This window comes from Zeus faber (genome assembly GCF_960531495.2).
Source record: "Zeus faber genome assembly, chromosome: 17".
NCBI classification, from domain to species: Eukaryota; Metazoa; Chordata; class Actinopteri; order Zeiformes; family Zeidae; genus Zeus; species Zeus faber.
Window position 1 is genome coordinate 4733106 of NC_137204.1, and position 13675 is coordinate 4746780.

The 13675-nt window shown below is 43.3% G+C and overlaps 1 protein-coding gene across 1 annotated transcript in view; it reads left to right on the forward strand.

Annotated features, from left to right (window-relative positions):
* LOC307243616 (SWI/SNF-related matrix-associated actin-dependent regulator of chromatin subfamily B member 1-like) overlaps window positions 1–13675 on the forward strand; it is a 45205-nt gene extending 31530 nt beyond the window's left edge. The window contains exons 8-9 of the mRNA XM_080018480.1: window positions 364–495; window positions 12405–13675. Coding sequence (XP_079874606.1) covers window positions 364–495; window positions 12405–12444 — 172 coding nt within the window. The 3' untranslated portion in view covers window positions 12445–13675. The remainder of the gene's footprint in view (window positions 1–363; window positions 496–12404) is intronic.

Sequence of the window (13675 nt, forward strand, 5' to 3'; positions counted from 1 at the left end):
ACCCTTTAATTCTGCGCAGCGCACCGCTCAAGTACAGGGGTTTTACATAATTTTGTTAAAGCCTCGTAGTGCAGTGTGATCCCCTAAATTTGACAAGATTGTTAGTTGTAGTAGTAAGACTAAATAAACACCAAAGTAAAGGTGAAAATTAAATAAATGCTATTCCATCTCTGCTTTTATTCTCTGTGCAAATTTAATTCTCTCCATATTACTATTTTCCATTTGTGAAAAATTTGCATCACATAGATCTAAGAAAGTCTTGTAACTACTTATCAAGATGAGCAAATTCTCCCATGACAATATATCAGTTGACAGTTACTGTGGAGTCTGATCTTCGGGTGTGATGCATGTGGTCTTTCACAGTGAGAACCCGCTACCAACCGTGGAGATTGCCATCCGCAACACGGGAGATGCAGACCAGTGGTGTCCCCTTCTGGAGACCTTGACAGATGCTGAAATGGAAAAGAAGATAAGAGACCAAGACAGAAATACCAGGTGACACGTGCAGGGAACTGGACTGTATCAGACCTTGATTTTATTTTTAATTTTTAAATATATTTTTTAAGCATTATACCATATTGTAATGGTAGAAAATATGGCAAGCCATTTTAACATATAGTCACTTTTAAAAAGTTACTAGTACTTATATTTTAGTTACTAATTGGTATTCCAACAGTTACGAGTAACTATTTTAGTTTTAATCGTCAAACTGTATTAGCTACCCGTACTTATTTATTAGATAGTAGGATTGGGCAGAATCACAATTGAATCGGTAATCAACATCGATTGCTGATTGACATTAATGACAGACGATTTATTTTTTCTTTTATCCGCCACGAAAAATCTGAGCATTGAAACGGTGCGCCGCGTAAGTGCAGTTCACTGTGTTCTAGACCTGATCGTGGAGGGGGAGAGAGCTGCATACTCCCTCTCAGCTCGGGGCTGTTTTGAGCCCCTTTCACGCCTAGTTCCTGGTAAATTACTGGGATAACCATTCAGACACCGCTAGTGAGTTTCACTATTCACACATTCAGCTACATTCCGGAACATTTCCGTCGTGCGCCTTTTCTCACATGCCATGATAATGCCATAATAGATGGGGCAAGGGACAGTATAGCAGAAGTCACCTGGTGCAGTCCGAGTCTGCACCCCCCTCGCCGGAGAGCAACAGACGGAGCAGCAACCCATGCAGCTCATTCACTTGTGCGCACAAAGAGGATGTATGTGGACGTAGCATGCAAAAAAAAAATAAACATGCTTGTGTAATAAATCCTGAAATAAGTCAACAAGCCATTAAAACTATAAATAAATCTATAAATTAGTAAATATGCGGCCGGTAGACCAGGCGGAGGCGGTGGTGCACCCGAGCTCCCACGCACGCCAGCAACTTCCATTCCAATTCATGGAATCTTTCATCACTTCACTGCGCTGCAGGGTTTCGTGAGAGCTGTTAAAGTTAAATTGTTATAAACTTTGTTCGTGTGTGGACTAATCGTTACAGAGGAAATCGGAGACAAATACTTTAGGTTACTAAAGTATTTAATTTTGTACAAGAGCAGCAGTTTCAGTGTAACAACACAACAGAGTGCCACAGAGGAAGTGCTCGGTTCTCACTGGAGAGCTGAGTTTTTTATAGTCTTCCAGGAGTGGTGAAGCTGACGAGTCGTTGGGCTGTCGGTCAGCAGATGTCACGACGCTTTCACATGGGTCCTGCTGATAAGACAGTTTCACTGATGGGGCAGTTTCGTTGAGACAGACCATCTGTTGAAGTTCCCTTATCTGATGGTCAAGACATGTTGCCTTTCTCTTCTTCACATTAAGGCACAGAAAGTGAGTAGTTCATGTCTTTTCTCAGACATGAACTTTATTTAGCCTATTATTTAGCAAAGTACACATACCTTGTACAAAAGTTCATATGAAAAGTACAGCAAAACATAGGCATATAAAATTCTTATAACATTCCCCCGTTTATACTTATTCCAAGCATAACATTTTATATGCGAGAGCAAAAACCCTACGGGCAGTACAATGATACGATTTCCTAAACGCAATATCCATTCAGACAGGGAAACTCTCTCACGGTCCCTCTGCCTAGGCGACCACCCACCGGTACTCCTTATCCTAATGGGGTATACAAAAAACAGTCATCAGTGTAAAATTGAAACAACTCTTTTAGAACATTAATAATACAATTCTTAATCTCTGAGCAATAAGAGGGAAGAAGGTACAAAATAAGTCTGCCTAGGTTGGACTTCCCTAGCGCGATAAACAAAATATAAAACGTCAACGTTCTTCCCGGATAACGTGTGTTCATAGTTGAGATAAACAGTCTTAATTGGCTGCATACGTTATGCCATCAGAGACTTTTATAAACTCTTCATAATGCCTAAGACCTTTTATCTAATTAAACTTTGGTATCATTGTAAGAACTTCCGTTGGTTTGGTTTGTGTCAACTTTTCGTTCTTGGCCATCAGACTCCGGTGTCGTCAAAGAGTCCGGTGATGTTGAGATTGACTTCTGAAGCTGCAATCTTGAGCATATCCTTAACAGGGGTTAGATCATTATAATCCTCCTGATCGGGTTTGATCAGAAATTCATAATTTGCATTTGTACTGTCATTGTTGTCATCATTAAGACCTTGTGTGTACAGCATAGTTTTAGTCATGGCGTTCTCTCTTTGAGACAACCATCTAATGCATGGAATACAACAACAACCACACGTAGCTATAATTGAAATCATTACTGCTAATGATATTAGGATTGATTGTAAAATGCCACTCCATTTACCAAACATGCTCTCCAGCCATTTGGTGAATGGATTATCTATCCCTGCGTTTTCGGTCATCTCCTCGGACAATGCTGTGAGTACTACCAATGCTTTGGTCACGCTGCCGTCAGGAACGGTGTTGTTTGAGATGAAAGTACAACATACATCGCCAATATCTTACAAACGCCACCTTCTTTAGCCTGCAACATATCCAATGCCATTCGATTTTGCCACGTCATCAAGCTAGTTTTATCCAATTGCTCTGCTACGCCCTTTATCCCATCCAGAGTATAGTTAATGAATCTTTGTTGGTTGTAGTATATGTAATTTATCCAGTCAACATTTTTATTAATGGTTTCCCACCAGAAAAGCTCAGATTCCAGTCCTGCCGCTATCTGATCGCGAGCTTTCAACTCTGCGGGGACCCCTCGTGGTACTCCGATAGCATCAATATATACTCAATTATCAAACGGTCCTCCAGGGGAACTTCTCCTCTGTCGTATAAGATCGGGTGTAGTTGGCAGGACATGGTTACTACTGCCACTTACTGGTAGGACATCAAAGGGCATTACCAGCTGTATTGGAGCACAAGTCCCACGCCAACCTGCTGGTAGTAGCAGGCGGAGGGTCTTCCCTCCGCAGAACCACCAGATGTCCGCTCTTGGTGTGGCCTGGTTTCCCACCCAAGTATCGATCACCCCTTCATCACCTGCAGATATTTTTATGGTCGTGTTGCAGGACGTCAGTGTTCCCACGTCCGGTCCTGATCCGCCTCTCTGCAGACAGGTAAAGTTACCATCATACGACGTGAACCGTGGGGGTCTAACCTTAGGGGACACGGGGGAAACCACTGTGGAAACCACAAGGTTAGCCACTGTATCACAATTTTCAGGGATTGCGGTAGAGGCATATACACTGCGTTCCAAATTATTGTGCAAATGATATTTTTCTCAGATTTTCCTAAATAGTCGATGCAAATGACACTCAGTATAATTTTCAAGCCATCAACCGTTGGGGTATAATTCAGATGTTGTTGAACAAACCTCCCAATGATAACAGTATGTTTTTCAAAAATCAAAAACTCAAAATGCACTGTTCCAAATTATTATGCACAACAGAGTTTCAAAACATTTTATAGGTTATAAAGAACTGAAAATGGTCATTTGTTGAATTTGCAGCATTAGGATATTTACTGAAATCAAAAGCTATTTCAATCAAAAACATCTTAACAGGCCAAGTTATTTGTTAACATAGGACCCCTTCTTTGATATTACCTTCACAATTCTTGCATTGAACTTGTGAGTTTTTGGAGATTTTCTGCTTGAATTTCTTTTCAGGATGTCAGAATAGCCTCCCAGAGCTGCTGTTTTGATGCAAACCGCCTCCCACCCTCATAGATCTTTTGCTTGAGGATGCTCCAAAGGTTCTCAATAGGGTTGAGGTCAGAGGAGGATGGGGGCAACACCATGAGTTTCTCTCCTTTTATGCCCAAAGCAGCCAATGACAGAGGTATTCTTTGCAGCATGAGATGCTTGAAGCATTGCCATGCTTGAAGATGATTTTGCTATGGAAGGCACAGTGCTTCTTTTTGTACCATGGAAGAAAGTGGTCAGTCAGAAACTCTATATACTTTGCCGAGGTCATTTTCACACATTCAGGGACCCTAAAGGGGCCTACCAGCTTTCTCCCCATGATACCAGCCCAAAAGATGACTCCGCCACCTCCTTGCTGACGTCGCAGCCTTGTTGGGACATGGTGGCCATCCACCAACCATCCACTACTCCATCTGGACCATCCAGGGTTGCACGGCACTCATCGGTAAACAAGACTGTTTATGGACAACTGCAAGCCTCTGGAGGATCCTACACCTTGAGGTTCGCGGGACTCCAGAGGCACCAGCAGCTTCAAATACCTGTTTGCTGCTTTGTAATGGCATTTTAGCAGCTGCTCTCTTAATCCGATGAATTTTTCTGGCAAAAACCTTCCTCATTATGCCTTTACCAGCACAAACCCGTCTGTGCTCTGAATCAGCCACAAATCTCTTCACAGTACGATGATCACACTTAAGTTTTCATGAAATATCTAATGTTTTCATACCTTGTCCAAGGCATTGCACTATTTGACGCTTTTCGGCAGCAGAGAGATCCTTTGTCTTTCCCATATTGCTTGAAACCTGTGGCCTGCCTAATAATGTGGAATGTCCTTCTTAAGTAGTTTTCCTTTAATTGGGCGCACCTGGCAAACTAATTATCACAGGTGTCTGAGATTGATTTCAGTGATCCAAAGAGCCCTGAGACACAATACCATCCATGAGTTTAATTGAAAAACAAAAACATTTAGGTTTATGACACTTAAATCCAATTTGCATAATAATTTGGAATGCAGTGTAATAATACGCACTTAAAACCTTGTGGATCATTATAAGGTTTTAAAGGGAATGGCACCATCCCTAAGTTAGCTCTGGCTTTGGCACAGGCCACGCAGTCCGAATTAAGGTTCCATTGAGGGGGTAGTGGACCTTGAAATAGTATACCTTGAAATTGTCGGGAATGGGGTACCTCGCAAACATACTTTGTGCTCCACACATATCCCGACTGTTGGTTCCCACAGTGAATTACCGAACATAGGTCAAATTGGACACTCGCTCTTTGTCCTTCCATAAAGTTCAAAACAATCACAGGGTTTGAAATCCTTAGATAAGGGCTTACAGCTCTTTTGGGTCGTTGTACGTTTTTATCAGATTCTGGGTGTGCAGTTCTCTTTACTCGATAGCGCTCGGTCCTATTGACAGACGGCCTCTGCTGTTGCGGTGGTGCTGGCATCGCTGGGTTGTTCCTTGGACTCCTGTATCTCATACCATAATATGGGTTCCACTATCAGTAGTGATATTGACATTAATATACAGATGGTTCCCCTAAGCCCACATCCCATCCTTCTAAAGGGGTGCCACAGCCTTTCAGCCATGGTGTCTACTTATCAGAATCGCGTGATGCAGGTCTTTTTGCAGTGTGTGAGGTGGACCCAGGTTTTTCTCTCAGTGATGCGGATTGCAGTGGGGCTGGACAGCAGGACCTGGTTTGGCCCTTCCCACCGGGGTGTAGACCAATTCTTCTTCTTCAGGACCTTGATGAACACCAAGTCGCCTTGTTTCACCGGGGTCTCACCTTGCGTCACTGGTTCTGTCGGGAGACACTGCCTTTCTCCTCTTCACATTAAGGCACAGAAAGTGACTAGTTCATGTCTTTTCTAAGACGTGAAAAGTACAGCAAAACATAGACATATAAAATTCTTATAACAAGACCCTCCTGTCTATTTACGTCCACAGTGGACAAGTGGTATCAGAGAATAGGAGTGGAGTTGTTTTTTTTATAAATAATTTTTTTTCCATTATAGTGTTACCCAGACAGCTTGTGCACTGTGCATGTGCGCCGGTTCCCGAGTCCTGTGCCAGTTTTTCTGTTTTTTTATTTTAGATCTATTTATTCTCATTTGTTTCCTACTTCAGTCGTTTACTATTTTTTTAAACACAACTGAGTTAAGGGACTGTCCTGTCCCGTGCCACGTCTCCCCATTGCTTTCCGTTGCAATGGGACTTCATTTTGAAAAAACTAGATGTTTTGTTTAAATAATTTACTTGTAACTAATAATTCCTGCACTTCTGTAAGGGAGAGGCCGCATTTGCCCCATTACAATCATTGGAATTTTGCACAATTGCCCAAGCCTATTAGATACTAGTAACTATTCCAATTGTGACTAGTAACTATTGCAATGTTACTAGTAACTATTTGGACAATTTTGTCATTGAATCCTTCGAGGCTCCTTGTTAGAGATATCAAATATTTGCCTCCAACTAATTTCTATTCCGATTTTTACAAGTATCGATTTCAATTTTACTAGTCACTATTAGTTGAGTACGAGTACATATTCATTGAGGACTAATGCCCCTTCCTGGTTTAACATTTTCTGTTTTACCAATAACAATGTATTTTTTACCTGTCATGAGAAATTACTAGACAAAACAGATGCTTGAAAGTTAAATTTAAATGATTACTAGTAAAACACATTTTACTTGTAACAGCAAGAAAGGGCATAAGTATAAATTATAACTAGTACTCAGTTAATAATGACTAGTAACATTGACATATATACTAAGAACAAATGTTTCATATCTCAAACACAGAGCCCAGTAGGATTTAATGAGATATTTGTCCAAATTATTATGAGTAGCATTGCGATAGTTACTAGTAACAATAGGAGTAGTTACCAATATCTAATAAATAACTACTAGTACCTAATACATTTTGACTATCCATCCATCCATCCATCCATCCATCCATTTCCCTCTGCTTATCTGGGGCCGGGTCGCAGTGGCAGCCCCCTTCTCCCCGGCAACGTTTTCCAGTTCCTCCTGGGGGACCCCGAGGCGTTCCCAGGCCAGCTGGGATATGTAATCCCTCCAGCATGTTCTGGGTCTACCCCATGGTCTCCTACCAGTTGGACTAACCTGGAAAACCTCCAAAGGAAGGCGTCCAGGAGGCATTCTGATCAGATGCCCGACCACCTCAACTGGCTCCTTTCGACGTGAAGGAGCAGCGGCTCTACTTGGAGCCCCGGGCAGCGGCTCCTAGATGTCCAAGCTCCTCACCCTATCTCTAATGCTGAGCCCAGCCACCCTACGGAGGAAACTCATTTTGGTCGCTTGTATTCGCGATATCGTTCTTTCGGTCACTACCCAGAGCTCATGACCATAGGTGAGGGTTGGGACGTAAATGGACTGGTAAATTGAGAGCTTTGCCTTCCGACTCAGCTCCCTCTTCACCACAACGGTCCGGTACAATGCCTGCATCACTGCTGACGCCGCACCGATCCGCCTCTCCATCTCACGCTCTATTTTCCCCTCACTTGTGAACAAGGACCCGAGATAATTGAACTCCTTCACTTGGGGCAGCAACTCGCTCCCAACCCGGAGGGAGCAATCCACCGTTTTCCGGCAGAGAACCGTGGCCTCAGACCTGGAGGTGCTGACTCTCATCCCGACCACTTCACACTCGACTGCAAGCCGCCCCAGTGCGTGCTGGAGGTCAAGGTCTGATGAAGCCAACAAAACCACATCATCTGCAAAAAGCAGAGTTGCAATTCTGAGGTTCCCAAACCGTACACTCTCCTCACCTCGGGTGCGCCTTGGGATCCTGTCCATGAATATCACAAACAGAATTGGGGACAAGGGGCAACCTTGGCGCAGTCCAGCATCCACTGAGAATGTGTTTGACTTTGTGCCGAGATAGCAAACACAGCTCACACTTTGGTTGTACAAGGCCCGGATGGCTCGTACTAATGGCCCTGGTACCCCATACTCCCTCAGTACCCCCCACAGGATCCCCCGAGGGACACGGTCGGAAGCCTGCTCCAGGTCCACAAAACACATGTAGACTGGATGGGCAAACTCCCACGACCCCCCCAGCAACCCTGTAAGGGTAAAGAGCTGGTCCACTGTTCCATGTCCAGCAAGGAATCCGCATTGCTCCTTCTGAATCCGAGGTCCGACAATCAGCCGGAGCCTCCTTTCCAGCACCCTGGAGTAAACTTTCCCGTGTAGGCTGAGTAGTGTGATACCCCTATAATTGGAGCACACTCTTTGGTCCCCCTTTTTAAAAATGGGAACCACCACCCCGGTCTGCCACTCCACAGGTACTGTACCCGACATCCACGTGACACTGAAGAGGCGAGTCAACCAAGACAGCCCAACAATGTCCAGAGCCTTCAGCATCTCAGGGCAAATCTCATCCATCCCCGGTGCCTTGCCCCCGAGGAGCTTTTTGACTGCCTCAGAGACCTCTGCCAGGCATATGGACGAGACTTCCCCCGAGTCTTCAGACTCTGCCTCTTCCCCTGAGGACGTATTGGTCGGGTTCAGGAGTTCTCTTGTGAGGGTTCAGGAGTTCTCTTTCCACCGCCCGACAATATCCCCAGTCCGTGTCAGCAGATCTCCTCCCCGGCTGAACACAGGCTGAGCCAAGCCCTGCTTTCCCTTTCTGAGTCGCCGAACAGTTTGCCAGAACTTCTTTGAGGCCAACCGAAAGTCCTTCTCCATAGCCTCCCCGAACTCCTCCCACACCCGGGGTTTTTGCTTCAGTGACTGCCGAAGCCGCAACCCTTCTAGCCTGCCGGTACCTGTTTGCTGCCTCGGGAGACCCCTGGGCCAGCCAAGCCCCAAAGGCCTCCTTCTTCAGCTTGAGCGCTTCCTTCACCGCTGAAATCCACCAACGGGTTCTTGGGTTACCGCCACGACAGGCACTGACTGCCTTCTGACCACAGCTCCTAGCAGCCGCCTCTGCAATGGAGGTTTTGAACATGACCCACTCGGATTCCATGTCACCAACCTCCCCCGGGATGCGCTAAAAAGTCTTCCGGAGGTGGGAGTTGAAAACCTCACGGACAGGGGCATCCACCAGGCGTTCCCACTTCACCCTCACTACACGTTTGGGTTTACCAGGTCTGTCTGGCAGCCTCCCCCGCCAACTCACCACCAGGTGGTGATCAGTTGACAGCTCTGCTCCTCTCTTCAACCGAGTGTCCAAGACATATGGCCGCAGATCTGATGATACGACTACAAAGTCGATGATCGATCTTTGACCTAAGGTGGTCTGGTAACACGTACACTTATGAGCCACCCTATGCTCAAACATGGTGTTCGTTATGGCCAATCCATGACTAGCACAGAAGTCCAATAATAAAGCACCACTCGAATTAAGATCAGGCAGGCCGTTCCTCCCAATCACCCCCTTCCAGGTTTCTCCATCGTTGCCCATGTGAGCTTTGAAGTCTCCCAGTAGAATTATAGAGTCCCTAGGCGGAGCCCCTTCCAGGACGCCACCCAGAGACTCCAAGAAGGCAGAATACTCTGAAATGGTGTTCGGTGCATAAGCACACACAACAGTCAGAGCTTTCCCCTCAGCAACTTGTAGTCGCATAGGGGCGACCCTCTCGTTCACTGGGGAGAACTCCAACACAGCAGCACTCAGCCGGGGGCTCGTGAGTATCCCCACACCCGCCCGGCGCCTCTCACCCTGAGCAACTCAAGAAAAGGAGAGAGTCCAGCCCCTCTCCAGGAGTTTGGTTCCAGAGCTAGTACTGTGCTTAGATGTGAGCCCAACTATATCTAGTTGGTACGGCTCCACCTCCCACACCAGCTCCGGCTCCTTCCCCTCCAGAGAGGTGACATTCCACGTCCCTAGAACTAGTCTGTGATGCCGAGGATCAGCAGGCCCTGGCACCCGCCTTTGCCCACCGCCCGGCTGGCATTGCACCCGACCCCAACGCCTATCCCTGCAGGTGGTGGGCCCACAGGGTGACATTTTGACTCGTAAACCTACTAATAAGTATTTTAGTTTTACATTTTGACTAGTAAAACTAAAATACTTATTAAAAGGTTGGCATAATAACTAGTAACTAAAATATACTAGTAACTTTTTAAAAGTAAAGTAGTTCGTCTTATGGATTAAATGTTAAAATGGCTGGCCATATAGAAACCCAATACACGAAGTTGTGGTGAAATGTTTCCAACAGGAATGGACATGCTCTGCGAGTGTGGGTTTCAAGAACAAACAAACAAATGGCCCTGTCTGGAAAGGAGGATGAGACAAACTAGAATGCAAAGTTTGTGAACTTTAATTGGCTTGACAAAGCCAAGCTGTAATTGATTGACCTATGACCATTTACTGAGTTAAACAAGTAAGTCCGACCCAATATAAAACTGCACAGCAACTTGGGTGTTTCTAGCTTTAAAATTGTAGGAGGAAGAGCAGTTGTAAGAAAGGCCCATTATTAGTCCTTCAAAAAAAATGGGAGGAAAAATCAAGTGAAAGAAAGGATATAAGTGAGCTATCCATACCAAAAAGCACAGGCAAACCCAGAAGATGCCCAGCAATTTTGTTGCTTCAACACTTGGAGGAGTAGCGTTCAGAAAAAAAATTGTGGAATAAAAATAATAACAGGAAGATGATTAACAGTAACAAAAAGTTGGCTTTGTCAAGCCAACTTAATAAATAAAGCTGCAGGCAGCAAAACATGGGGTCCATTATCGACACCAATTACACATTTTTGAGTTCCCATGGAACGTAGCATCAGTTTGTGTTGTCGCTCATCTTTACGTCAACATTACGTTTAAAACGAGTTACAATTTTCGAGTTTCCCTTGAGCGCAGTATTGGCTGACACAGTGAGGCGAGTCCTGGTGACACGCAGAATTACTAATTCAAGCTGATATACTTGTTGCGTGGTATTACTTTATCCTAAAAATTTGAAGGTGGCTGTCTCGTACCTGTAGTCCACAGAGTCTTGCCTCACGGTGTCTCTGTGGAAGGAAATCATTCCATGTGGAAGTTCCCAACAACAACGTTCGATTCAAACGGAACGGAACACTGCATGTCCCTCAGTGACATTTCATCCACTTTCTAAACTTTTGAGACTAAATTGAAATGGACACGATTTGGACCTGTTGCTCTGGAGCTGCACGTGAACTCCATGTGTGAGGAAACAAACGCGGAATACATTTTAGACTCCTACAGTTTGTGTGTTAAGACTGGCTTGAATGCCGCAAAATAAGGAGGGACACAGCACCGAGTAAGGTGTGAACAGAATGCGTTTATATTTACAAAAAGGGCAAAATAAAAAAATAATAATATTATCGAAAATGTATTATTATCGGCTGTTCTATCGAAAATAAAATATCGATAGAACAGCCCCGCCGACGTCAAGCAGGTAAGGCGATACAAACGCGCAGTTTGTAACCACTACAGAGCGATGGAATCCACACTACTTAGCTTGCACGGTGCGAATGGGAGTTCGTAGCCACAAACTGCACATATATAGAAAATTGGATGATGTCGTCACATAGCGTCTTACTCCACAAACTTATCTTGCCCCACCACTCAACCGGAAGGTTTACAACCTTGGCATATGGACGATAGATAACGTTTGGCTACTTCCAGTTAAATTAAATTTTTAAATGTAATACATTTTTCACTAATTCCTGCTCCATATGTGGATCGACATGGATGAAACTTGAACCACGAGATGTCTGTGAAATCCCGGTTTTAACGAGACATAAACTGTGCCCGTAGCTCCAGCAACTGTGTCCTGTGTCCTGTGTCCTGTTCCAGGCACTTTTAGCCTGAAAAGTGCCAAAGAGAATAATAATAATAATTAACATCCAAACAATAACAATAGATATTATGGGCCCCTAATAATAATAATACGTGGAAGATTAAAAATAACCCCTTGTTAAGCCAACCTAATAATAAGAGCAAGATTAACAATAACCGTAAGTTGGCTTCATCGAGCCAACTTAATAACAAGGAAAGAAAACAACTAAAGCATTGCTTTATTTGTTGCTTTATTTATTGCTTAATTCACAACAGTTGTGAATTCATGTACATTACTTTTTGAGAATCACATTTTATTACTCAGAAATCAGAAACAATTCTATGTCAATGTTTTCATGTTCACACCCTCCCTACATAGAACAATTTAAAGTCATTTTTTGTTAAATATATTTGCCACAGCTATGAAATCTGCAATAATTTTATTGAAACATTTGCTTCTTTTGTTTGTTTGTTTGTTTGTTTGTTTTTTTCAGGCGCATGAGGAGGTTGGCCAATACTGCCCCATCCTGGTAGAGAGAAAAAAAAAAAAGAAATCAACTGCAGGGCCTTTGCTTGCAATTGATAATTGCTGCTTCTGGAATATTCTGTTAGGTTGGAATAAGCAGTAACTACAAACACACACACTTAAAACACCTAGCGGCTAAAAATTGATGGACATTCCTGTAATCATGATTTTTACCCACATCTCTATCAATTCTCTGTGGATGCTTCCTGAAGCCAATGTAAAGTGCTACATTATATGTACACAGACACACAAAATCATTCCATTGATTCTTCAATTATCTTAGCCCCATCAGTCATGATTATAGATGACGGTTTTGTGTGATTTAAGATCAGTTTTAGCCAAATCATCTTTGTCAGTGTATATATCTGCCATGCTCACACCGCTTGTCCTGTGAAAACGCTTAGTGTTGCAATTGGTCAAGTCAAAAGTGTCTTAATCCGGCAAGTTATTATTATTCTTTTTTTAACAATAACCTTGGGTGATGCATCATTGATTTGGACACATGATTTATTTTTATTGAAACCATCTCTGGTCATCTGTCAAATGAATATCAATTGTGTAGCATCCTGAAAATCCCTGCGGTCCGGAGTCACTAACCTACAGTGCAATGAAATCTGCTGATACTGCAGAGCATTTGATGTTTCCTTAGCATGATCAAAATCAGCCAAACATTCATCCACATTAGTGTCTGATTGCATGGAGGATTGAATAGATGCTGTCCAGCGTTGGTTTCCATTCATTTAAAACGCTCTTAGAAATAACAGCGCCAGCCTTAGGACCACTAAGGCCACTTTTGACTTAAGTTGTATTTCATGATTTCTTGTCATCTAAACTGACAAATTCCATAATAAATATAAAAAATTCCATTACTATATCATTATTGAATTTGACTGTCGACGAGACCGAATATAGTAATTCATTAATTTAATTTATTGCAGGGTTGTTTTTTTTGTATCCAATATATCCTCCAATCTTTCTTATTGTCACAAAAGATTGAGCTTAATTCAGGTTAAAAAACATTCTTCCTAAACCTTTTTTTGATTGTGTTGTTGGGTGGCATGTTCTGAGATCATCAGTACACTACATTGAAGCGTCTGACCTTATTTTGGTTAGCATGGATAGGTTATGATTGGAAAAAAACATATTTGCCATTATTTTCTGTTCTGTTAATTTTTTTCTACAATTGCTTCAACTTTGTAGTGGATTTGTTTTGTTTTTTATAATAAAAGAACTTAAGAC